We start from the raw sequence: 23,519 nt of genomic DNA, 5'->3' as shown, positions 1-23,519 counted from the left end.
ATAAAAAAATGAGTTTATTTTGTGGGATCTTGTTAACGCTGTAATCGTTATTTCAGTAATATTTGTTCTATTTTGACTTACATCAGATTTCATTGTCTTTTCAAATAAGACACTTTAAAAAAAACACAAACATGATAAAATTAGTCTACAGCATTTAATAGTCTGGTATAAATGATATCTGCAGTGGTCTAAAAATGTTCTTCTGTGTTTTTTTGATGAAAAGCCATTCCACTTTCAATTCTGAAAGCCTCGGTGTGGCTTCCAAATCTATGTCCAGGAACCTCTGCACACCCATCGCCTCCTTGTTACATTTTTCTATTCAGGCTATTTGACCAGAATTTTAGCTTAGCACTGCTTATATCTAAAAATATTTGTAAAATTTTAGAACCGCGTGCCCGAAACAGTAGGCGTTTTTTATCCTGTACTTGTATTTAATTGCAAAATCCTCACACAGGCCTGTGTTTCCATCCTGCACACTAGATGGCAGTTTTGTCATATTCTTCCAGCTTCCAGTGCTCCTCACGGGACTGGAGCAGGAAAGGCCATCAATGTTTAGTCTGCACTCCGAGGGTCTCCGCATGACCAGTGCAGACCCCACGGACTTCCTGGAACATATGTTAGCAATTTAGCCGCAGACATTTATTTCTTTGTTTTACTGCTTGGCTCTTGGAGAAAGTGTTGGTGCCAGGTTATGGGTTGTCTGGATCATGTCAGAGGCCATGGAGATCGAGTTCATGTGACAGGCCAGACGAAGGAAGGATGGAGTTGGAGGAGGTGAGGAAACTGACCCTTACTTTCAACAGCCACAAGTCACTGCCTGTCTGTGGACTGTGGCCAAAAGCCCGGGCGTTTACGTTTTCATCCAGCTGAACAAACAAAACACATTTGCCCATTTGGCTTTTTCAGAGTTCATTCGACAATTTCCCTAGGTCTCAAAACTTGCTTGTCCCGCGGGTTTCTCTGTCAGTGCTTCTTCCTCCTCCAGCCCTGTCCAGACGGAGCGACCTGGAGACCCTCGGCTACTGCCTGCTGCGCTGCCTGTGTGGGGGCCTGCCCTGGGAGCGGAGCCTGCGGGACCCCGCGGCCGTCCAGGCTGCTAAAACAAGGTACCCATCTTCAAGCATTCCAGCCCCGCAGGGCAGGGGCCCCGGAGGGGTACAGTAAAGGGAGTTTCCAGCCCTGAGAAGACGGCCATGCACCCACTCCAGTAATCAAAGCCAGTTTCTGACATCTGAAAAGCCAAACACCTTACCGACTTCAAATCCGTTAAGATAACACCCGTGAGATCACATGCACGCGAGTTGTAACGCAAAATGTCAAGTGAAGCGTTTGTTCTTTTATGTGGCGTTTTCCAAAGCTGAATTCTAGGTGGTGGTCTTTTCAAGGAAGAGTAGTTTCAAATTAGCATTGTACAAGTACATGGAGGTAGTCTGAGTTTGGTGTGATTGCTGTGAACTGTGCAAAGCGACAGCGTGAGGTGGGACTGATGCTTTCAAGTGAGAGCATCATACCTCTTTCTTAATTCTGGATCTTGGAGGGAGTGTGTTTAGTTTCTTAAAGAAGAAACAAACAAAACTTTTATAGGAGGTGTTTATATAAGAGATAATCTTGCAGCCACATAAACAGTTTTAATATTTCACATTCAATTTTTATCACCTAGAATCTGTTGGCATGAGAACTAGGTCAGACTGAGAACAGAGCATGTTAACTATTTTACTAATTTCTCACTGATCAGGCCTAAGGAAAAGCAATTGCATGCAGCCCAGAATAGCCAGTTTTTCATTATATACTCAACAGATATGCTCAACAGTAGTTATCCACAGATAGAATATTGCAATTGGAAAAGGCAGCTGTGTTTTAAGTAAGGTGAGTCACAACAGAAGTTTACAAAAGGGGGAGCTGATCCATAGAAACCAGTCTTCAGATTCAGTTGTGGTATCCGTTCTTTATATTAGAGGGCCTAGCCTACAGATGCAGAGTAATACAGTTGGCATTTGTAAATACTGGCATATTGTATGAAGTATTTCTCCGCTTGGAATCTTGATCATCGCAGCCCCTTACCCCAAAGGAACACATTTATATAAGTCAATATTAGAGCTGTCTAATCAGTTATTTACCACAGTGATTATTGTGCCCATATTAACCAACACTTTTCAATATATGGGTCAAGTCAAAGCACAGTAATGGGCGTATATAAACAATCTCTATACCCAGTTTTTCACCTCAGTTCACCTGATTTGAATAATGTACTGTATTTAAAAGACTTGCATTTTCATCCCAATGATTACATGTATTTTTTCTTTTAATAAGACTTATTAATATGATTTGTTTTAGTCTTTTATCAATATATGTAGATGCATTCATTGTAGATATCTAAAGAATATGCCTATGTGTGTATATTCAAATGTGATAATAGGGTATCATGCAAAATGATAAAATATGCTAATAAACATAACTCCCATTTACATTTTGGGGACCTTTATGTATATTAATATCTTCATTTTGATTTGATTACTAATATAAGTCTATAAACCAGTAAAGCTAATACATAATGAAGTTTATAATTAAGGTAAACTATAGACATTTTTAAACTTCTGATAGTAAATAATATATGATCATAATTCATTCAACTTGCTAAGAAGGCATACTCTGAATTTCCTTGTAAGGGTATGCTTGCATATACAGCCATGATACCATATCTCCCTCATCCCCTTTATTTTCCTGACATGGGGTAATATCAGATCAGTCAGTGCATTTATTGTTGCAGTTCTGCCTGTGCCTGAGTTTGTCAGTCAAACACTCATATCAATAATTTTAGTTGCATGTTTATATACTGGTGGCTCAAGCAACTTAAAAGCATTATATTCAGTCTAAAACACTGGGAAGGGTTAGAATAATGACCTATCTTGTTTGTTTTGTTGTTTGGATATTTCTTGTTAACCTGTTTAATCATAGAATAGCATCAAACACTACCCAGTGGAGAACAGTGTACATAAATAATTTGCCCCTCCCCAAGGATAAGTACCTGCAGAAAAATCTCCTGAAAATCCTGATACTATTTTCCTATGTATTTTTTCTTGTTTTTGAGAAAAAATCATGATAGATATCCCTACTTCTACATTTCTGCATGTACAGACTTTGATCTAAAGCATTTATACTGTAAATCTACATTTAGTTTCTAGGTGATTGATATAAAATTGGTCAATGAGAATTGAAGGATCTCCCCCACCTCCACTTACCCTCTTTCCCCTTACAAGGGGGTGAAAAAAAATATTGAAAGGCACGACGATATGGGTGACCCACCAACACAGAATTTGAGTTTTGTTTTTTGTAATCAAGACAGTGAATCATAGGATTGTAAACAAATTCACTGCATATTACTCTGTTTTGTTTTAGTCTGTTGGATGAGCTTCCTGAGTCAGTGCTTAAATGGGCTCCTTCCAGAAGCAGCTGCTGTAAGTCAAATGATAACTTCTACCACCTTCTCCTAAATGATTTACTGGTCACCACATTTCCACATTTGTCACTCTTGTGTTACGGCTTTTGCTGAATCCACCCACTCCCATTCCCACGGGGGTGAGAGGAAACTCTCTACACAAGGTTACAGATACTCGTTGCTAGAGAAGAGAGCGTTTAGATCCTCCCTGACATCAGAACACAGGAAGGCTACAAGAAAATATTTCGGCAGCGTTCTAGGCCTTGCCGCTGCATTTTGGGGCGGTGGGCAGGAGAGGGAGGAATCTTACACAGGTTTAATAGTCACCTGTATCTAGTACTGTTAGAGTTGACATTCTGATTTTGTCCCATAAAATCTATATCATTGAAAGAAGATAAAGTTGATCTAGGGAAAGACTACTTTCGGTCAGTAATTTAAAAAACCAAATCATTGAACACTTGAGTGCTGTTCAGACCTGCGCTGCACTGTGACTGAACAGCCAGCAAAAAAAAATTTGGATTGGCACAGGCATGTAACCTTGGGATTTGAAGGTATGTTTCATTAAATGGTTTTCTCTTTCAAGTTAGTATGGATCATTTTGGAATTCTTTAATTGACAGTATTATCAGTAAAAATAGTCAATTCACAATTACCCAAGTGCCTATCGTTTGCATATGCATGCATGGCACATTGTTCACCAATTTAATAAATGAGTTCGATTGTCTTATAGAAAAGTGCCGGCTTCTGCTGTCAGGCTCACTTTTTCTCAGAGACAGATAAGGGGAATGAATCTTGTTCTCTCTATATTGGGCAATCTCAAAGTTAGCTTTTAGCTGACTTATATGAAAGTGAATGTGTACACTGACCCTCTAGATAAGGTCAAATAGCATCAGTTTCCATCTGAGAGTTTAAATGTAGAGTTAAATCATCTTGAACTTATATTTATAGTCCTTCTTTGACAAGAAACCAAAATATTCATTTCCATGGGAAACGAAAGACGAACAAAGTAGTTCTGCTTTTCCACCTCCATTCTCCCAAGTCCTAAGCCTGCCCCAGTGTGAGCCTCCAGCTTCCCAGTTTCTGTTGTCCCTCTTCTGATGGAGGAGGGTGCGAATCCGGAAGGATTCTCCTTTGGGGGGGGAGGGGCATGGCGTAAGTGTTGAAGGTGAAAGCTTTTCGTTTCTGTAACTGCACTGAATAACTTGGTCCAAATGCCAGTATTCCTTTTTGGTTAATACGCTTATTGGCATTTGGACCAAGTTATACAGCTTATGTTTTACTCAATAGGACAGCAAAAAGGAGAGATGGGAGATGTCAAAGAAAGTTTTCTCTGTATATCTCCCTTACCTTTTCTGCCCCTCCTGCACAAAAGGTAACTGCTCAGCTCAGGATTAGAAAAGAAAGCCCGGATGCTCAGGGTTGCACAAGATAAATGCTTGTGGACCTGTGTATATTCTGTGAAACTTCAGTTACTGGAGATATGAAGATCTGAGCGATAACAAGAAGTGACACGAGTGCCAGGTTCTCCATTTTTCAATACAAACCATTTATTTGGGTCCATCCTATTATTTTATAAAATGCAGATTTCTATTTCTAAAGCACAAAACATTGAAACTTTAATATTAACTGAAGATCTCTTAGTTGGGTGTACTTAGGAGTGGGTACTGCAAGCATGACAATCCGATGTGTAAAAGGTTTATGACTAAGGCAGTTAATGAAATAAAACCACTAGAAAGTTTCCAATGTTCATGTCCAGCTCAGTGTAATAATAATAGTTGCACAAGTTTCTTTAAATTTTTTATTGTTATGTTAATCACCATACATTACATCATTAGTTTTTGATGTAGTGTTCCATGATTCATTGTTTGTGTATAACACCCAGTGCTCCATGCAGAGCATGCCCTCTTTAGTAGCCATCACCAGGCTAACCCATCCCCCCACCCCCCTCCCCTCTAGAACCCTCAGTTTGTTTTTCAGAGTCCATCGTCTCTCATGGTTCGTCTCCCCCTCCGATTTCCCCCCCTTCATTCTTCCCCTCCTGCTATCTTCTTTTTTTTTTCTTAACATATATTGCATTATTTGTTTCAGAGGTACAGATCTGTGATTCAGCAGTCTTGCACAATTCACAGCGCTCACCATAGCACATACCCTCGGCAATGTCCATCACCCAGCCACCCCCTCCCTCCCACCCCACCCCCACTCCAGCAGTAGTTGCACAAGTTTCTATCTCCTGAGATGATAGTAATGATACTTAATATTTCATTAGCTTAAAAGCAAATGATTCAAGAATATCATTTCATACTATTCAAAGCATTTTTTATATAGCTCCAGAAATATGCTTATAGTAAATTTAAAAGTATACTTAATATAATAAATCCAGATCTTGGAAGGCTACCATTTGAAGCAGTAATACATCACAGTGTTCTAAGCTTCAGATTGATGACAATGAATTTGTAAGAGGTGGCTTTTCTTTTTCTCCCTTTCCTACCTCACCGGTACCTCATTTTTCCAAGCCCCAGACCCACGAAGACTTTGCAGCACAGCTGCCATCAGCTGGGGGAGTGCCAGGAATCTTCCATTGTCTTCTAACCATGACCTGTGAAAATTCTCCCACTGTATTCAGCTCTCTTCTCCATTTGGGATATTTTGGTTAATAGAACTGTAAGGATATATACCAGACTTGGTGTACCAGTCTCAAAAGGGCCAAAGAACAACAGAATATTTACATGAAAATGGTAGTGAATGTAATGTAATCTTTTTTTCTTTTTGATCATCCCTTCAGGAATGGGACACCCTCACTGGGCTTCTGGAAACAGGAGTTACAAATGTGATGAAGCCATACCATTTGCTAGTTAATAGAGATCTGACTGATTGAATGTTAGATAACAGAATATGACATATCTTAAAACATTAGAGAAGGAAAAAAGTTAGGTTGCATAATTGCCACGGTATCCAAAAGAAAAAACAAGAAACTAAAGACCAAAACCCTGGAGCCAAGGGTTCTCATTTTAGCCACAGTGGCCTTAAGGTCCTAGAACCCAGCTGCCAGTAATGAATACAGCATACCGGCTATGAAATGGTCGCTCTGACTGTCTTAGGGGGAAGGGATGGTGACTCTTCCTTTTGGAATTTTTCCCCGTGGGGAGTGAAAGCCATGTCTGCAGTTCCCTCTTGAATGGAGGTGGGCCTGGAGGGGAAGGGAAGGATTAGGAAGTCAATCCTGCCAAGCCACAAAGCTTCCCAGATTTTTCCCACCATGGGGATATAGCAACTTAGTGAGAAAGTAAGAGGTACTTATGTCTGTGTGAGTAATAAGTTTTTGAAGGGGAAAAGCTTGTAAAAACTAGATTGTGGAGTATCTAAACATCTCTACGAAAAAGGAAAACATGCTAGATTTTAAGCAGTATATGGTATTATCATTTACTTGTGTCTTGACTTTAGATTGAATCTCCACCTGAAACAAAAATGCAAACTACATTTGTTTTAAGGCAGCAATGTTTGTAATTTTGGGTGACTAGTTTTATTTGTATTTAGAAGTTTGTAGTTCATATTTTTGGGGAGATGGCTATATAGTTCTAGGGAAGAGATTACATTAGAAAGAAAAAAAGTAGCAACATCTCATCCTTCTGCTCTAAACTAGGAAGACGACGCAGTGAAGGCGCTGGGCTTGCTAGGTATGGACAACTCAAGGGAGGTCTGGGGAGCTCTAAAATTAGTCATAGAAACCTAGAGTTCAAGGTCATTTCAGAATGTACTGTTATAATCTCAAAATCAAAGCCTGAATTAAAATTCGCAGTGATTTTTTTTTCCCATCAAAGTAAGGAGGTTTATAATAAGTAACACTTGTTTTTAACTGAATTTTTAAAACTTCAACATAAAAGTATGAAGTGTGTCCAGTCTATTATATTATTCATGTAGTTCTTAGTAATTTGACCCCATAAGTCAAAAATCACTAACTGTAATTTTTTAAAAATTTGCTTCCTTTGATAAGTTAGTGAGAAATAAACATACCTTTTATATATCTTTTACAAAGATATGTAAAAAAATTACCAGTGTTTCCCATCTTGTCAAATCTCCATGTCTCACTGTATTTCAGTCATTTTTGGATATCATTTGAAAAGTGCTTTTCACCAAAGTGTTCATTCTGTTTCTTCAGGATGTGTGTTGTGTGCATGTGTAAGAGAATAGAGAGGTTTTGATGATACTAGAGCCTTGACGATTCCTGCCAATTATGAATAACATGTAAAAAAATTTAACACTTCACAGGTGAAATAGCCCAATATTTGGTATGTGCTCATAATTTAGCATATGATGAAAAACCAAACTATCAAATGCTCAAGAAAATCCTGAACCCCGGTGAAATACCTTTAGGACCACTGGAATTTTCCACCGGAGGCCAAAGTGTAAATATGCGTACTCCAGACAAACAAAAAGTAAGTAATTTAGTCCGTGGGATCCCACGATTACCTTCCCCGAAGCTTTTCTACCAACTGAAGTTGTTTGGGGTCTCAAAAGGAGTCTGACAACCCAGTTTCTTGCTTATTATATGTAATTCCTAGTTCTCCTCACTCAGCTCCAAGAAATTTTGTTCAAAGTTCTTTTGACCTATTGTCTCAGAGAAAAACAGTAGTAGGATCCATGGCCTACTTAGTGTGCTATTAAATAAAGCAGTGACTGATGTCACAGAGATATGACCAAGGTCAGATTAAAGGCTAATATGACTTTACTCATGAGGACCTTTATTTGCTGCTTTTCTTCAGATTTCTTTAGTTACTGCCCTCTGGTTTTGCTCACCAGTTTGGCCATAATTTGGTGGCGTTAATGATGATAGTCTTAGATTTAACCAGATGCCTGGTTTGTACTGATACTTCAATCTACAAAAATAACCTTTGAAAAAGTTTTGTTTTTTTTTTTTTAAGTTACACCTTCTCATCCTTTACTCTGTAATCTTCCAACTGACTGACTCACATCAATTCAAAAAAACAGAACTTGAAACAATACACAGGAATTAGGACTTACATTTCTCAGAAGGCGGGGGAAACTTGAGACTGCTGTGAGCCGCCTTACTGGACGGGCAACCAAATGTCCAGTCCTTCCTTGATACGGTCCATACGCAAAAGATGTGTGTGTGGGGCGGGGGGGGGAGCTTTTTTTCTTGAGGCGTGTACAGTGAGGTAGGGTCAGGATGCCATTCATTTTTAATATTTCTTATGAACTTTGGATCATCGCAAGCGTTCATGAGCCAAGAATGCAGGATGCAAACTAATGTGACTGATAGGCTGCGAGATGAATGGTGAGTCAAGTATCAGTGCACAGATGGTTCTGATTTGCTGAATTTTGTAGCTGCTGCAACTGAAGACATAAAATATCCTTCTAGTCATAAATTAGCTCTTTGGAAGCAAAACCTTGGCACCAGAGCTTTACAACCTTCAATTAGTAGGGAAAGAAGTATTTGAATGACTGTGGTATTGACATCTGTAGGCCTGCATAGTAATCATTCCTAATAGAAGAGAATATCTGTTTGAGGAGGTTTTGCATGGCTAATTAACTACCAGTGAGAATATGTAATTTTTTCATGATCTCCTGATTGTCACCTTTCTCTCATGATACAATTACATTTTATTGTAGCAAATGCCTCACAAACCAATTGTCAGCACTATTTACGTATTGCAGAAGGCAGAACAAAAGTTCATGTTTAATAAAAAGCCAGTGGATTTTGATCTTGGTAATTACTGAGACTTATTTTAACAGTTTTATTGACTTTTGTGTTTTTATCACTTTTGCAACAAAACAAAGAGCCATTTCCTTAACATAGTATTTCCCTTGCAATAATGGTCACCACTTAATCTACACTAATTTAGGTAGATTTTTTTCCTTTTTTTTTTGTAGTTTTTCAGTTTCATAAACTTAATTGAAATGTAAAAGAAGCCATTTTAAAAACTGATAGTTATATCCTCTGATGTAAAATCCTAATCATTATCCACCAGAATTTTCAGTTTCATCAAATTCAAAGGATGTTTGTTGTGAAACCATTTTTATATGCAGAGAATAGAACATAAAACATTTTTTCCAGGGGCGCCTGGGTGGCTCAGTCATTAAGCGTCTGCCTTCGGCTCAGGCCATGATCCCGGGGTCCTGGGATCGAACCCCGCATCGGGCTCCATGCTCAGCGGGGAGCCTGCTTCTCCCTCTCCCACTCCCCCTGCTTGTGTTCCCTCTCTTGCTGTCTCTCTCTCTGTGTCAAATAAATAAATAAAATCTTAAAAAAAATCTTTAAAAAAAAAACATAAAACATTTTTTCCAATGAGCCTCAGTCAATAATATTTTATTCTTCCCTTTTGATTAGAGCACTTTATGAATAAAAAGAATATTAAAATAATATAGTATAAAAATATTATTCCAAATAAGTAATATTTATTTGACTAAGAATAATGTGCATTCTTAAGACCTTAGTTAATTTCTAACAGTATGACCAGCCCCAGTGTATAGACAGTAAGATGATTTGGGGGTATATTCCACAGCAAATCAATATTTATTGAATAGGGACTTTATTTCTGTAATATTTTAAGTGCACAAATATATTTAATAGTCATAATATAAAAATGGGTTCACCATGTAGCTAAACCCAAAGTATCTTAATTTTTATTTTTAAAGTTTACAGATTTTGTAATGTTGCAAAAACCAAACTTGAAAATATTTAAAAGCAAAGTATGACAGTATAAACTGACATTTCCCCTGAATGATAAAAGTATAGGACAGTTTCTGCCATTGACTGCTTCCATAACCAAAATCATTCTAGGTCCAGAATGAATATCAGTCACATGGCTCCAAATTTCTCTCTTTTTAATCACAGACAGAATCCCCTTATTAGTAACTAAAAACATTTCTTGTTACTTCATACATGGATTACTCTAGTTATTTAACAGAATATTGAATGACTTCTGGATTTACACTTTTTGGACAAAGATACCTAAAAAGAAGTCAGTGGACCAGAAAACATATACAGTTATATAAATAAAATATTTCTGTCATTCAGTATTCAAAAGAAAGTTATGAATGTTTAATTTTTTTAAATGTTATTTCCCTCAGTATAAGTGGTGGTGCCTTTTAAATTTAGTATTCCTAAAAAAATATGTTTTGGTTAGGTATTAGAAAATATAGCACATCACCATAAGAACCTTGGCAAACTTATAGCACCTTTTTGCAAAAGAAAAATGAGGTATTTTTCCAATACTGGGTTTTACTAGGCATCATAAACTGTTCCCTGTAAACTGAGCCGCTGCCTTGCACAAGTCCTCAAATACTGTTCCTGGAGTTAAATTGGAAATGAATTTTTGTCAAGACAGGAAAGACGTTGATACTTTTTTCCTGAAAAGCAAATCTTTCGGGGCATTTGCCTCAATCACAATGATGGTCTGTATAGCTGAAATCACTCTTGAGTAGCTCCAGTGGCTCCTGAGGTAATGCTGTCAAATGAGAAGAATCTATCATCAGGGCTACCCCAGTCTATTTATGCCTTCCACTGGGATTTAATGTCCAAAATTCACTGAAGGAAACCATATTTCAGTAAGAATGCTTATTGAGGTGAGCTAAAGCTCTAGAACTCCCAGATGAGAATGCAAAAGCCAAGGTGGTAAACCAGCATTATTGAAGGCCCCATTCAACCCTTGAATAAGCTGTTTCCTCAAGAGCCAGTAGTGGACCCTCTCATCAGCTTATCAAATCTCCCCCCTTGTTAGGGTGCCCAAATCCACACTGGAATAGCACAGAGCCCTGGGCATAATGAGCCACCCATTCCTCCTAAATGCTCTACCTAGACAGAGGAGTAGCTGTAGGACAGAGTGAAAATGTTCAAGCTGTCCTACATTTCAGACAAGTAAAAGTTTGTCCTTCCATTTACCCTAAATCTGAGGTTCCCACAGCAAATCCAGGGGTGAACATATTATTGGTTGTAGTAATCTTTGTATTGAACTTAAAAATTTATAAAATTCTTGAGCCTTCTCAAAATAATTCTGTTAAGCCTGTCTTCATATTTATATTCTATGTGAGAAAAGGAGAGTATAAAATCTCAATTATGAGCATATTTTTGGCTTACTGAATTTTAGAAGGCCAGAGTATTCCAGGTTTCTTAGAACACCGTGAAGTGCCGATGGGAAATTAAATAAAAGATACCTTATTTGAATAGCCACTTTCTTGAAAATGACACATATTTGGACAGTATCATTTTATTTGATTATGTGAGATGCCCAGAGTATTTCCTGTACTTACTTTTATGTCTTTGAGAAAAGTTTTACCTCTGTTCATAATTGAGAGTAAGACTTAATCATCCCATTTCATTCTTACCATTTTAGGAGTTTCCCTATAAAAAGAAATTTTTCATAAACTGGATATCATTTTGTTTATTAGCTAGAAGTGCTTATGGCAGCACAACCTAACCATCCGGCCAACTGACAGCAGATCCAGGAGGCCTCGTCTCTTCCAGAAAGCCTCACAGAGGACTGAATATATTAGATCAAATTTTGTTTGTACATCAGAGGCTCCCAGGCCAAAAACCGTTATACCTAAAGTGCCTAGCATCCAGGAGGCATTAAAAACCTCAATTAATATCTCAATGAATCCTTTATATCATAAGACACATTTTCACAATGATTGGCAAAGCCAGTCTTTTATTAAGATGAAACGGTGTACAACAGCCTTGGGAAACCCTTTGTTTCACACTGGTGGTCTGATGAGCCTTTATCACCCAAGTTGACTTCAGTGGGAGAGTGACTCAGAAGGTGGTTACACATGAATTTTCCCAGTAGTTTGGGAGAGTTGAGTGGTGAAAATAAAGAAACCCTGAGTGATGAGGGAACAATTCCAATTGTCAGGTTACTGAAAAGCAATGGCTTTGCTATCCTTTGAAAAGCTGGGATCCAGGAGGAGGGGTGAATAAAGAATGGTGTTGTGACAGCTTAGACCTAGCCACAAAACACCAGCATATTTTAAAGGGAAGGAGTGAACACATTTGGCAATAGAAGCTAAAAATTGAGAGACTACAAATTAAGGCTCTGCTTGCCCAGCCAATGTAATTCATTCTCCGTTTTGGCACTGGCTACTCCGTTATTTCCGCTTGCGCTGTTCCTATCTTCTGCCCCCAATTTAACCCCGGAAAAAAGGTGATGGCACTTTCAGCTGCAGTAAACACAACGCTGTTGAGCAAATACTTCACATAAGGGTCTTCACTGTGGCTTTCAATCTTCCAACTCTATTGTGGGACCTGCCCTTCTATTTCCGTGTCTACTTCAAGGTTATTAAGAGTCAGTCATCCCCCAGAAAACACCATGGTGTGAAAAAGAAACCTTAGAGACAGCAGGCTTGTTGGAGAACTTAACCCCTGATACTGGTACACGGGACTAGGTGACATGAACTGTGACTCGTCTGCTCAAAGGTTAAATTACCTGTATAAAAAAGTAAGCAACATCATAAGCTCCTTTTATACGTTCACATTAATTAGGCTCACTTCAATGATAGAAAACTAAGATTTTAATTAATAAGAATTTAAAAAGATGTACTGGATCCACTCCCAGCAAAGGTTAATAATGAATTCATGTGCAGTTTGAGAATGTGACAGTTTTCTGTAAAAATGCCGTTTTCAATAAGCAAGTTATCTGTAGAGATAATTTCTAAAGAGCGTACAAAAGTGACACTAATTTTAATTGGTCTTGTACTATTGATGAGAAAGGGTCTGGATCTTGCCAACTACTATATTCTTTCCATAACATCCATTTGTTGGTTTTCCTCTTTATGTCTTCCTTTTCACAGAACTTGGCAAGTTTAGAATTTTCAAGAATCTGGACGTGAATGCATTTTTTTCTTACAAGTGTCAAAAGTTTTCATTATACATTATTACTCTCTATCAACAGGTTGTTTCTCGAAAGGCTGCAACAAAGCAAATCAATCAGATGCAAAATAGGTCAATAGAAAAAAACATCCATAGTGAGAGAAGTGCTGAGTCCTGCTTAACGGGGAGAAAAGTGCAAAAAGAGGAGCAGCCAACTGGATTCCTTAACAGTGAGACAGCGCAGGTGAGAGGCTTTTCGTTGTTTCTTTTTTCCTTTTTTTTTAATTTTTATTTTTTATTTATTTTTATTTTATTTATTATTTATTTTTATATTATTTTTTATTTTATTTTATTTTTATTTATTTTTACTGTTATTGTTATGTTAATCACCATACATTACATCATTAGTTTTGGATGTAGTGTTCCATGATTCATTGTTTGTGCATAACACCCAGTGTTCCACGCAGAATGTGCCCTCTTTAATACCCATCACCAGGCTAACCCATCCCCCCACCCCCTCCCCTCTAGAACCCTCAGTTTGTTTCTCAGAGTCCATAGTCTCTCATGGTTCCTCTCCCCCTCCGATTTACTCCCCTTCATTCTTCCCCTCCTGCTATCTTCTTTTTTTCCTTCGTGTTGCATTAGAATATGCCCTTTGGGAATAAAGACATTTTAGTTTCTCCTGAGGGCCAAGGTTGTATGGTTTTGTTAAATGAGAAGGGGTAGAAAAATATCCTATCCAGTGTATAAAATCAAAGCAGCCGACACCAGTCATCATAGAAACAGAATGACAGTGAGCACATTTGCGTACAGATCTGATTTCTTGCGTTAGCCTAAGAATGTAATGAAGTGCACTTAAATTTTTTATGCCATCTATGATCCATTAGGGACTCTTAACATACTCCATACTCTTACATGTGTTCCTCCAGTCTCACCCTTATAATCAAATGTAAGTGAAGAGTTTCCCTGTCTATATGGTTGTATTTTAAAATGATGTATTTTTTAACGTTATTCGATCATTTGGTCAGATAGTGATTTACCTTTAGCAGAGGACTCATCCAAGCAATAGCAAAAGTCTTTGCTTATCTAACCTTTTTTTTGACAAGAAGGAGAAGCATACAATGTATTTATATCTTCAATGAAAAAAATTTTTTTTCCAAAATGACCAACATTTTTTATGATTTATACACCATCATTTTCCCCCAAATGATTTGAGGTAGTTTAAAATGTGAAACAGGGTATTTTAATGCCCCCATCCTCAATCTCCCAACCTCCCCCCCCCCCGCCCCTCAAATTGGTATATCAGGCAGCTGGGATGTTAATCACTAAACTGAACACTGAATTTGGCTCTGAACTTCTTGGCAGCCAAGACAAAAATTAGACGCATACAAGTTGGGCAATTCTTATCCAACCAGCAAGCATGCACGTTTATCCAGAGAATGCTTTTTTAGAACTAATAATCTTTTGCAGTTATAGTTCCCATTTATAAAATTACAAATATTGCTTGGTGACAAAATTTTGAGATTCTTGAGTGTTCTTTTTCAACCCTAACTGTCCACCAGAATCACTTATGTATGGAGGTAGGGAGACACTATAAAAAAAACTGATGCCCAGGTTCCAAGCAAAGACATTGATTCATTTGGGGTGGCATTGTGATACACACGTGCAGATTTTATCATTCCAGAAAGCTCTTTGTTTCCTTTCTCAGTCAGTCCCTTTCCCCCAGACAACCTCTGTTCTGATACTCTGATTTTCACCACCAGGCTAGTTCGGCTTCTTCTCAAAAGTCACATACCATGTAGTCACACTGTACGCACTCTTGGGTCTGGCTTCTTTCACTCAGCATGTTTTTTTTTTTTTTTTTGAAGCTCATCCATATTGCCGCATATCTCAGTCATTTGTTCTTTCTCTTGTTGAGTAGTACTCCATTGTGGAACTGCATCATCATTCATATATCCATTCTCCCATTAATGGCACCTGGGCTGCCCCTGGCTCTAGCCACCATGAATAATAGTTGCTATGAACGTTGTGACACAAGACGTTTTGTTTGTCCTGAGAAGTGGAGCTGCTAGTTCGTTCACAAGGCAGATGTATGTTCAACTTTATAAAAAGCTGGCAAATTCTTCCATTTTATACTCCTGCCGGTAATCCCAGATACTCCCCAGCATTTGCTGTTGGTCTTTTTAATTTTAGCCATTCCAACATATGTGTTCATATCTCTGTTGATTCCAGTTATCATGTACCTGATAATTAATAATTGTGGGCACTTTTTCATGTGCTGACTGCCCATTCATATATCTTCTTTTGTGAAATGTCTTGATCCATTTTTAGGTGGATGATTGTCTCTATTACTGAGTTGTAGGAATTCTCGGGATATCTGTATTGTGGATATGTTCTAGTGCAGCCTGCCTATTCATTTATTTAACAGTGTCTTCAGTGAGCAAAACTGTGTTATTTTTATTTGAAGTTCAATTTGTCATTCTGTAAAGAAACCTGAGAAAACTTTGCCTATCTCAGGGTCATGGTTTGCTATATATTTTTTTAAAAGGCTTACAGTTTTAGCTTTCATTTTGAGTCTATGAGCCATCTCAGATCATTCTTGTATATGGTGTAAGGGGTTAAGATTCCTTCTTTTACATTATAGAGAGCCAGTTGTCTCAACACCATGTGTAAAACGATTTTCCTTTTCCTAATTAAATTTCATTGGATTCTTTTTCAAAAGTCAGCTGACAGTATAAGTACGGGTCTGTTTCTGGACTCTCTCTTCTCTTCTGTCAATCTTTTGGTCCTTACACCAAAACCACACTGCATCATTACTGCAGCTTTACAAGTTCTGAAAATTAGAAGTCCTTCAACCCTTTTCTTCAAGAATGCACTGGCCATTTTAGGTTCTGTTCCTTTCCATAAAATCTAAGAACCAGTTAGCACAATGGGATTTTGATTGTGACTCCACTAAATCTAAAGATCAGTTTAGGGGCAACTGAGATCCCAACAACACACTTGAGTCCTCCAACGCATGAAATTGCTACTTCTCTCCATTTATGTAGATCTTTAATTTCTCTTAACAGTGTTTTGTAGTCTTCGGTGTAGGTATCTTATACATTTTCCATTAAATTATCTCTAAATATTTTTAATTCTATTGTAATATTGACCTTGTGTCCTGGGATCTTTCTAAATTCACTTTTTAATTCTAGTAGTTTTTTGATACATTCTTAGCATTTTCTACATAATCAATCATGTTTGTGAATGGAGTTTTACTTCCTCCTTCCCAACATGTATTCCTTTCTTATCTTTTTTTCATGCTTTATTACATCTGCCGAGACGTAGAATACTACACCGAGAGTGGGCATCCTTGCTTTGTTCCTGTTCTTTGGTGGAAAATATTCATTCTTCAACCATTAAATATGTTAGCTGTAGGCTTTTCCTAAATGCCCTTTATCGGGCTGAGGAAATTTCATTGTAGTTGGAAAGAAAACAAAATTTAAGTCATGAATGAATATTAAGCAATTTTTCGGGATCTGCTGATCATATGATTTTTCTCCTTTACTAGTATAATGAATTACACTTAGTTTTGAATATTAAATCAACCTTTTGTCTCTGGGATAAACCCCATTTAGTCATGATGTGTTGTCGTACTGGATTCATTTTGTTGTTATTCCATTAAGGGGTTTTCCTTGTATCTACATTAATGAGAGATCTTGATCTGTAATTTCTTTCCTTATCATATCCTTGTGTGGTTTTGTTTTCAGGTCATTGTATCAGTTGGAAGTGTCTGTTTTCAGGAAGTGTTTTACTAAGATTTGTCTTCCATAAATATTTAATAGAATTTAGCAAGAAAATCATCTGGGTCTAGAGTTTTGTTGTAGGAAAATTTTTAATTATGAATTTAACAGCTATAATGAAATTATTAGATTTTGTTTTTCTTCTTGTGCCAATTTTGGTAATATGTATCTTTCAAGGAGTTTGTCCATCTCATCTAAGTTGTCAAATTTCTCAGCACTACATAGTTCATGACATTCTTATTATCCTTTTAACATCTTCAGTATCCATTTTGATGTCCCTTCTTTCATTGTTGATTATGGTAACTTTTTAGTTTTTTTTTTTTTCTTTTTTTGATAGTCTAGCTAGATGCCCGTCATTTTTACTGATCTTTTCAAAGAACCTATTTTTGGATCTGTTGATTTATCTACTGATTTTTTTTTTCTATTTTGCTAATTTCCATTCTTTATCATTTCCTTCCTTCTACTTATTTTAGGTACTCTTTTCTTTCAAGCTTCATAAGATAAAAGCTAAAATTAATTTTAAGTCTCTTTTCTAAAATATATAGTGGGGCACCAGGGTGGCACAGTCGATTAAGCATCTCTTGGTTTTGGCTCAGGTAGTGGTCCTGGCTTCATGGGACTGAGACCCCTGTTGGGCTCTGCGCTCAGCATAGAGTCTGCTTGAGATTCTCTCTGCCCCTCCCCCATCCACACACACTCTCAAATCTATTTTATATATATATATAGCTACAAAAATTTTTAAGCAGTGCTTTGATGTAGTCCACGGATTTTGATATGTTGTGTTTCACTGTTCAATTAAATATATTTTCTAATTTCCCTTGACTTATTCTTTGACCCAATGAATTATTTAGAAGTATGCTTTTTAATTCCTAAATTTTTTGAGATTTTTCTTTGTATCTTTTTGTTGACTTCTAATTTAACTGTTATTATCAGAACATATCCTTTAAAATACACTGAAACTTGTTTTATGGCCAAGAAGAAGACCTAGTTTGGTGAATGTTCCTTATGTACTTGTAACAAATGTCTATTCTGAAGTTTGGAGTTTACTGTTCTATAAATGTTGATTAAATTGTTTGATAGTGTTGTTCAAACTTTCTGTATACTTACTGTTTTGCTTTGTTTTGTCCTCCTGTTTAATCATTTAATGACAGAGAAATGTTAAAATTTTCAACCATAATTGCACATTTGTCTACTCTTCCTTTAGTTCCATAAGTTTTTGCTTCATGGATTTTGATGCTCCCTTAATAGGTATATACAGGTTTTGAACTGTTACATCTTCCTGGTGAAATATCTGTTTATCACTGTGAAACATGTTTCTTGTATCTGTCAGTATTCTTTATCTTGAATTCTACTTTGTCTGATTTGATTTTAATAATTCTAGCCTTCCTGTGATTAGTTCACATGATGTATCCTTTTCCATCCTTTTATGTTTAATGTTTTTGTTTTGTATTTTCTGTGTCTTTGTGTCTGTGAGTGCTTTTGTAAATAAGAGTCTGTCTTGCTTTTTTGTACAACCTCACAAAACTTCCTTTTAATCTATCCATTTACATTTAACGTAAACATTGTAGTTGAGTTAAATCTACAATCTCACTATTTGATTTCTTTTTGCCTTATTCTGTCACTTTTTACCTCCCTCCTGCTTTCTTTTGGAGTAATGGAGAATTTGTGTCTCATCTCTTCAATTTTTAAACTATACTTCTTGGTTTCTTGGTTTTTGTTGTGGTAGGTACTTTAGTTCAGCAAGCTATGGCCTGTGGGCCAAATTCAGCAAGCCACCTCTTTTTGTAAATAGTTATATTACAACCTAGCCATACTTATTCACTAAGTCTTTTACATGTTGTCTATGGCTACTTTCATGCTATAGTGGCAAAGCTAAGTAATTGTAACACAGACTGCATGCCCCCAAGGTCCTAAAATATTTACTATCTGCCCTTTAAAGGAAAAGTTTGCAAATCCCTGCTCTGAAACCACTCTGATAGAAATATAATATAAGCCACATACGTAATTTCAAAGAAACAGGTAAAGTTTACTTTAATAATATACTCTAATTAAACCATCCAAAACGTAATTGTAATAAAAATTGAGACATTTTACATTCCTTTTTTCATAGTAAGTCTTCAAAATCTAGTGTGTTTTACACTAACAGCAGACTTTAATTCAGACTAGCCATATTCCAAGCGTTCAAGTCATACATGGTCAGTGGCTACTGTATTAGCATAGCTCTAGAAATTACAGTGTATATCTTGAAACTTATCATACCACAATCTACCTTGACTTAATATACCACTTAATATATAATGTAAGAACCTTGTGAAAACACATTTCCATTTATCCTCCCATCCTTTTTGCTATTGTTGTCATACATTCCGTTTTTATGAAATTAATTAATATGTAATTAATTCCATAATGCAGTTACTATTGTGCTTTTAAAAAATCAGTTTTATTTCCAATTGAAGAAGAAAAAAGTCAAATATCCCCGTATTTACTGTTGTTGGAATTCTTCAGACCTTCCATAGATTTGAGTTTACAGTTGGTTCATTTCCTTTCCTCCTAAAAAAATTCCTTTAGGGGCGCTTGGGTGGCTCAGTCAGTTAAGTGTGCAGTTCTTGGTTTCAGCTCAGGTCATGATCTCCGGATCCTGAGATCGAGCCATGTGTCTGACTCCCCACTCACTGGAGACTCTGCTTGTCTCCCTCTCCCTCTGCCCCTCCTCCCACTTGTGCTCTTTCTCCCTTTCCCTCTAAAATAAATACATAAATCTTAAAAAAAAAAATTCCATTAACATTTATTGTAGTGTAGGTTTCCTGGAGACTAATTCTCTCACTTCTTGTCTGTCTGAAAATACCTTTATTTCACCTTTACTTTTTTTTTTGGTGTGGGGAGAGCTGGAACTATATTTTACTTCTGGATTTATTAACTTTCTAAAGTAATTGCAACACTCAGAAATTGCAAAAATAATAGCTCCCATGTACCCTTCACCCAGCTTCCCCAGTGACCATCTTACAGCCATAGTATAATTTTCAAAACCAAGAACATTGGCGTATTACTATAAAATACCTTATTTGGTCATCGGTTCTTACATGCATTTGTTCATATGTTCCTATGAAATTGCATTACATGTATAGAGTAACTACCAAAATTACTCTGCAGAACTGTTCTAGAAAGAAACTCCCTCACAAAGAAATTTCTGTGTATTGCTTTATAGGGACACCTTCCCCCTTATCCTGATCCCTGGAAAGCACTGATTTGTTCTGCATTACTATAATTGATATCTTGAGCATGTTGTAAAAGTCAAATTATATACTATGTAACTTGTTGAGATGGGCTCTATTTCATTCACCATAATGCCTTAAAGATCCATCTGAGTTTTGCATGTATCAGTAGTGTAGTTCATTCCTTTTTATTAGTAAGTAGTATTCTAAAGTATGGATATAGTGTTGAAGAACATGTGAGTTGTTTCCAGTTTTTCACCTTTCACCATTTAGTATGATGTTAGCTGTAGATTTTTGGTAGGTGTTCTTTATCAAGTTGATAAAGCTCACCTGCATTTCTAGTGTATTAAGAGCTATCATGAATGGGTATTGAATTTTATCAAATGGTTTTCTGTATCAATTAATAATATCATACGATCTTTCAGCTTTATAATAAACTGTCACCATGGTGGATGACATTGATCAGTGTTTGAATCAAGAAACTGAACTAGTCTTACAGTAAATATATAAACCCCACCCACCAGGTCATGATGTATTATTCTTTTCATATGTTGCTGGATTCAATATGCTTAGTATTTTGTTGAGGACTTTTGCATCAATGAGGACTATTGGTATGTAGTTTTCTTTTTATTCTATGTCTTTATCTGGTTTTGCTATCATGGCAGTGCTGACCTCATAAAATGAGAAGTCTTCCTTCTGATTTCTGGAATAGAATGAGTAGAATGTCTCTTCTTCTTTCTTTCTCCCTCTCTCTCTTTTTTTGGGGGGAGGGTGTTTTTTCTTTTTAAAATGTTTGAGAATCCTCCAGTGAAATCATCTAGGCCTAGAGATTTTTCCTTTTTAACTATGAATTCAATATCAAGAGTGGTCAAACTTCTCTGCAAAAAGCCAGATAGTTAAATATTTAGGTTTTACAGGTCACATGGTCTGTTACAACTATTCAACTGTGCATTGTAGCACAAAAGCATCATACACATTTTTACTTTGTGGGGGAAAAAATGAAGGGGGGGAAATCGGAGGGGGAGATGAACCATGAGAGACTATGGACTCTGAGAAACAAACAGGGTTCTAGAGGGGAGGGGGGTAGGGGGATGGGTTAGCCTGGTGATGGGTATTAAAGAGGGCACATTCTGCATGGAGCACTGAGTGTTATACGCAAACAATGAATCATGGAACACGACATCAAAAACTAATGATGTACTGTATGGTGATTAACATAACATAAAATAAACAAAAAAAACACCATCATACACAATATGTAAACAAATGAGTATAGCTGAGTACCAACAAAATTTTATGGCACTGAAGTTTGAATTCCATAAAATTTTCAAATGTCACAAAATATTTTTTCCAATCATTTAAATATGTAAAATTCATTCTTAGTTGATAGCTCTACAAAAACAGGTGTTAGGCTGGATTTGAACTGTGGACCACAGTTTACCATCCCTTAATCTATTTCATGTTGAATTTGTTTTGATTATTTGTGGTTTTCTAAGAATTGGTCCATTTCATCTAAGCGGTCATATTTTTATGTGTAAAAATGTTCATAGTATTCCCTTATTTAAATCCTGTAAATGGCTGTGTAGTCTGTAGAAATATTTCTTTCTGGTCTATGTCCACACCAGCCTGAATGCGCCCAATCTCATGGGATCTTGGAAGCTAAGCAGGGTCAGGCCTGGTTAGTACTTGGATGGGAGAAATATTTCTTTCTAGATATTGGGAGTTTATCAATTTTATTGGTCTTTTCAAAGAATGAGCTTTTTTCTTTTTTTCGGTTGTCAATTTCACTGATTTCTGCTCTTCTTTCTGCTATGGATTTCTTTTTTTTCTAGTTTCTTGAGATGGAAATTTAAGTCTAATTATTGAATTGAGACTTTTTTCCCAGGTATTTAATATCATAGATTTCACTAACACTGTGTTAGACATATTCCATATATTCTGATACATTTTCATTTACTTCAGTAAATGAAAATTTACTGTTTAAGTTTATCTTGGGTCTCTGACCTATTCAGAAGAATGTTTTATTTTTATTTTTTTAAGATTTTATTTATTTGAGAGTGAGAACAAGCGGGGAGAGGGGTAGGGAGAGGGAGAAGCAGGCTCCCTGCTGAGCAGAGTGCCTGATGTGGGGCTTGACCCACGGTCCTGGGATCATGACCTGAGCCGAAGGCAAATGCTTAACCAGCTGAGCCAACCAGGTGCCCTAGAAGAATGTTTTTAAATTTTCAAGTGTTTGTGGAGATTTTACTATTCTTTCAAGCCCTTTCATTTTTTCTGGTGTATTTAATGCTATAAATGTCCTGTTAAGTCCTGATTTAACTACATCCCATAAATCCTCATGTATTGTATTTTTGTTTAATTTTGTACTTTTTCATGAGACTTCTTTTGATGCATTGGCTATTAGAGGAGTGTGTTAACTTCTAAGTGTTTGAAGATTTTTCTTCCATTTTCTTTGTTATTGATTTCTAATTTTTATTATTGTCTGAGAATATACTTTGCATAATTTCATTTTAAATTTAAGGTTTATTTTATAATCCAGGGTATGGTCTATCTTGCTGAATGTTCCAATGGCAATTGAAAAGAAAATGCATTCTACTGTTTTGAGGTGGAGTGCTCTATAAATATCAGTTAGATCCCATTGGTTTCTGGTGTCAGTTTTTTTACTGTAGCTTAGCTAGTTATCTCTCGTAGTCTGTTAATTACCTAGAACAGGGTTTTCTACTTAAAAGGATGTGGGGTACTGCCTTTTCTTAATGCATGGTAAAGATGGGTCAGTAGAGCTCCTCTCCACAGTGTTTGAGGCCAATGAGAAATAGAGGGTTGCTGCTTTTTGCTGATGTTTGCTTAATGCAGGGTGGAGATGGTCCTTAGTGCTCAACTGACCATCCACAGTGCCAACTGAGGAGGAAGAGAGGCACTGCTTTTGCCTGTGCTAGTGCAGGGAAGGACAGTCTAAAAGGCTCTGCCCTTTGGTCTCCACAGTATCTGGTAGGGAGGGAGAAGTACCACCCCAATAGTTCAGGCTGGAAATGGTTGACAGGGCTCGGTCTCATAAATAACCCCAGTGGGATAGGGCACTGCTTTGTTAGTGTGGGGATGGTCTTGTTGACAGGGCTCCACTTCCGTCTCCTCAGTCTTTGGTGGGGAGGGGTAGATGTGATCCCTGGTTAACACAAGGTGGTGATACCTGACAGGACTCCACCCCACAGTTTGCACACTGCCTCGTGGGAAGTGGGAAGGGTACAGCTTCTTTCATGGTGCTCATCT

General features: G+C 37.0%; 1 protein-coding gene across 3 annotated transcripts in view; it reads left to right on the top strand.

Annotated features, from left to right (window-relative positions):
- Positions 1 to 23,519, top strand: part of VRK2 (VRK serine/threonine kinase 2) — a 117,967-nt gene that overhangs the window by 88,540 nt on the left and 5,908 nt on the right. For 2 of the 3 annotated variants that reach the window (XM_027620783.1, XM_027620782.1), the window contains exons 9-12: positions 968 to 1,106; positions 3,397 to 3,455; positions 7,702 to 7,868; positions 13,341 to 13,502. In XM_027620783.1, the coding sequence (XP_027476584.1) occupies positions 968 to 1,106; positions 3,397 to 3,455; positions 7,702 to 7,868; positions 13,341 to 13,502 (527 nt within the window). The remainder of the gene's footprint in view (positions 1 to 967; positions 1,107 to 3,396; positions 3,456 to 7,701; positions 7,869 to 13,340; positions 13,503 to 23,519) is intronic. The other variant, XM_027620784.1, reaches the window with a different exon arrangement.

Source organism: Zalophus californianus, chromosome 8, assembly GCF_009762305.2.
Source record: "Zalophus californianus isolate mZalCal1 chromosome 8, mZalCal1.pri.v2, whole genome shotgun sequence".
NCBI lineage: Eukaryota > Metazoa > Chordata > Mammalia > Carnivora > Otariidae > Zalophus > Zalophus californianus.
This window is presented reverse-complemented; position numbering and strand designations above follow the sequence as displayed.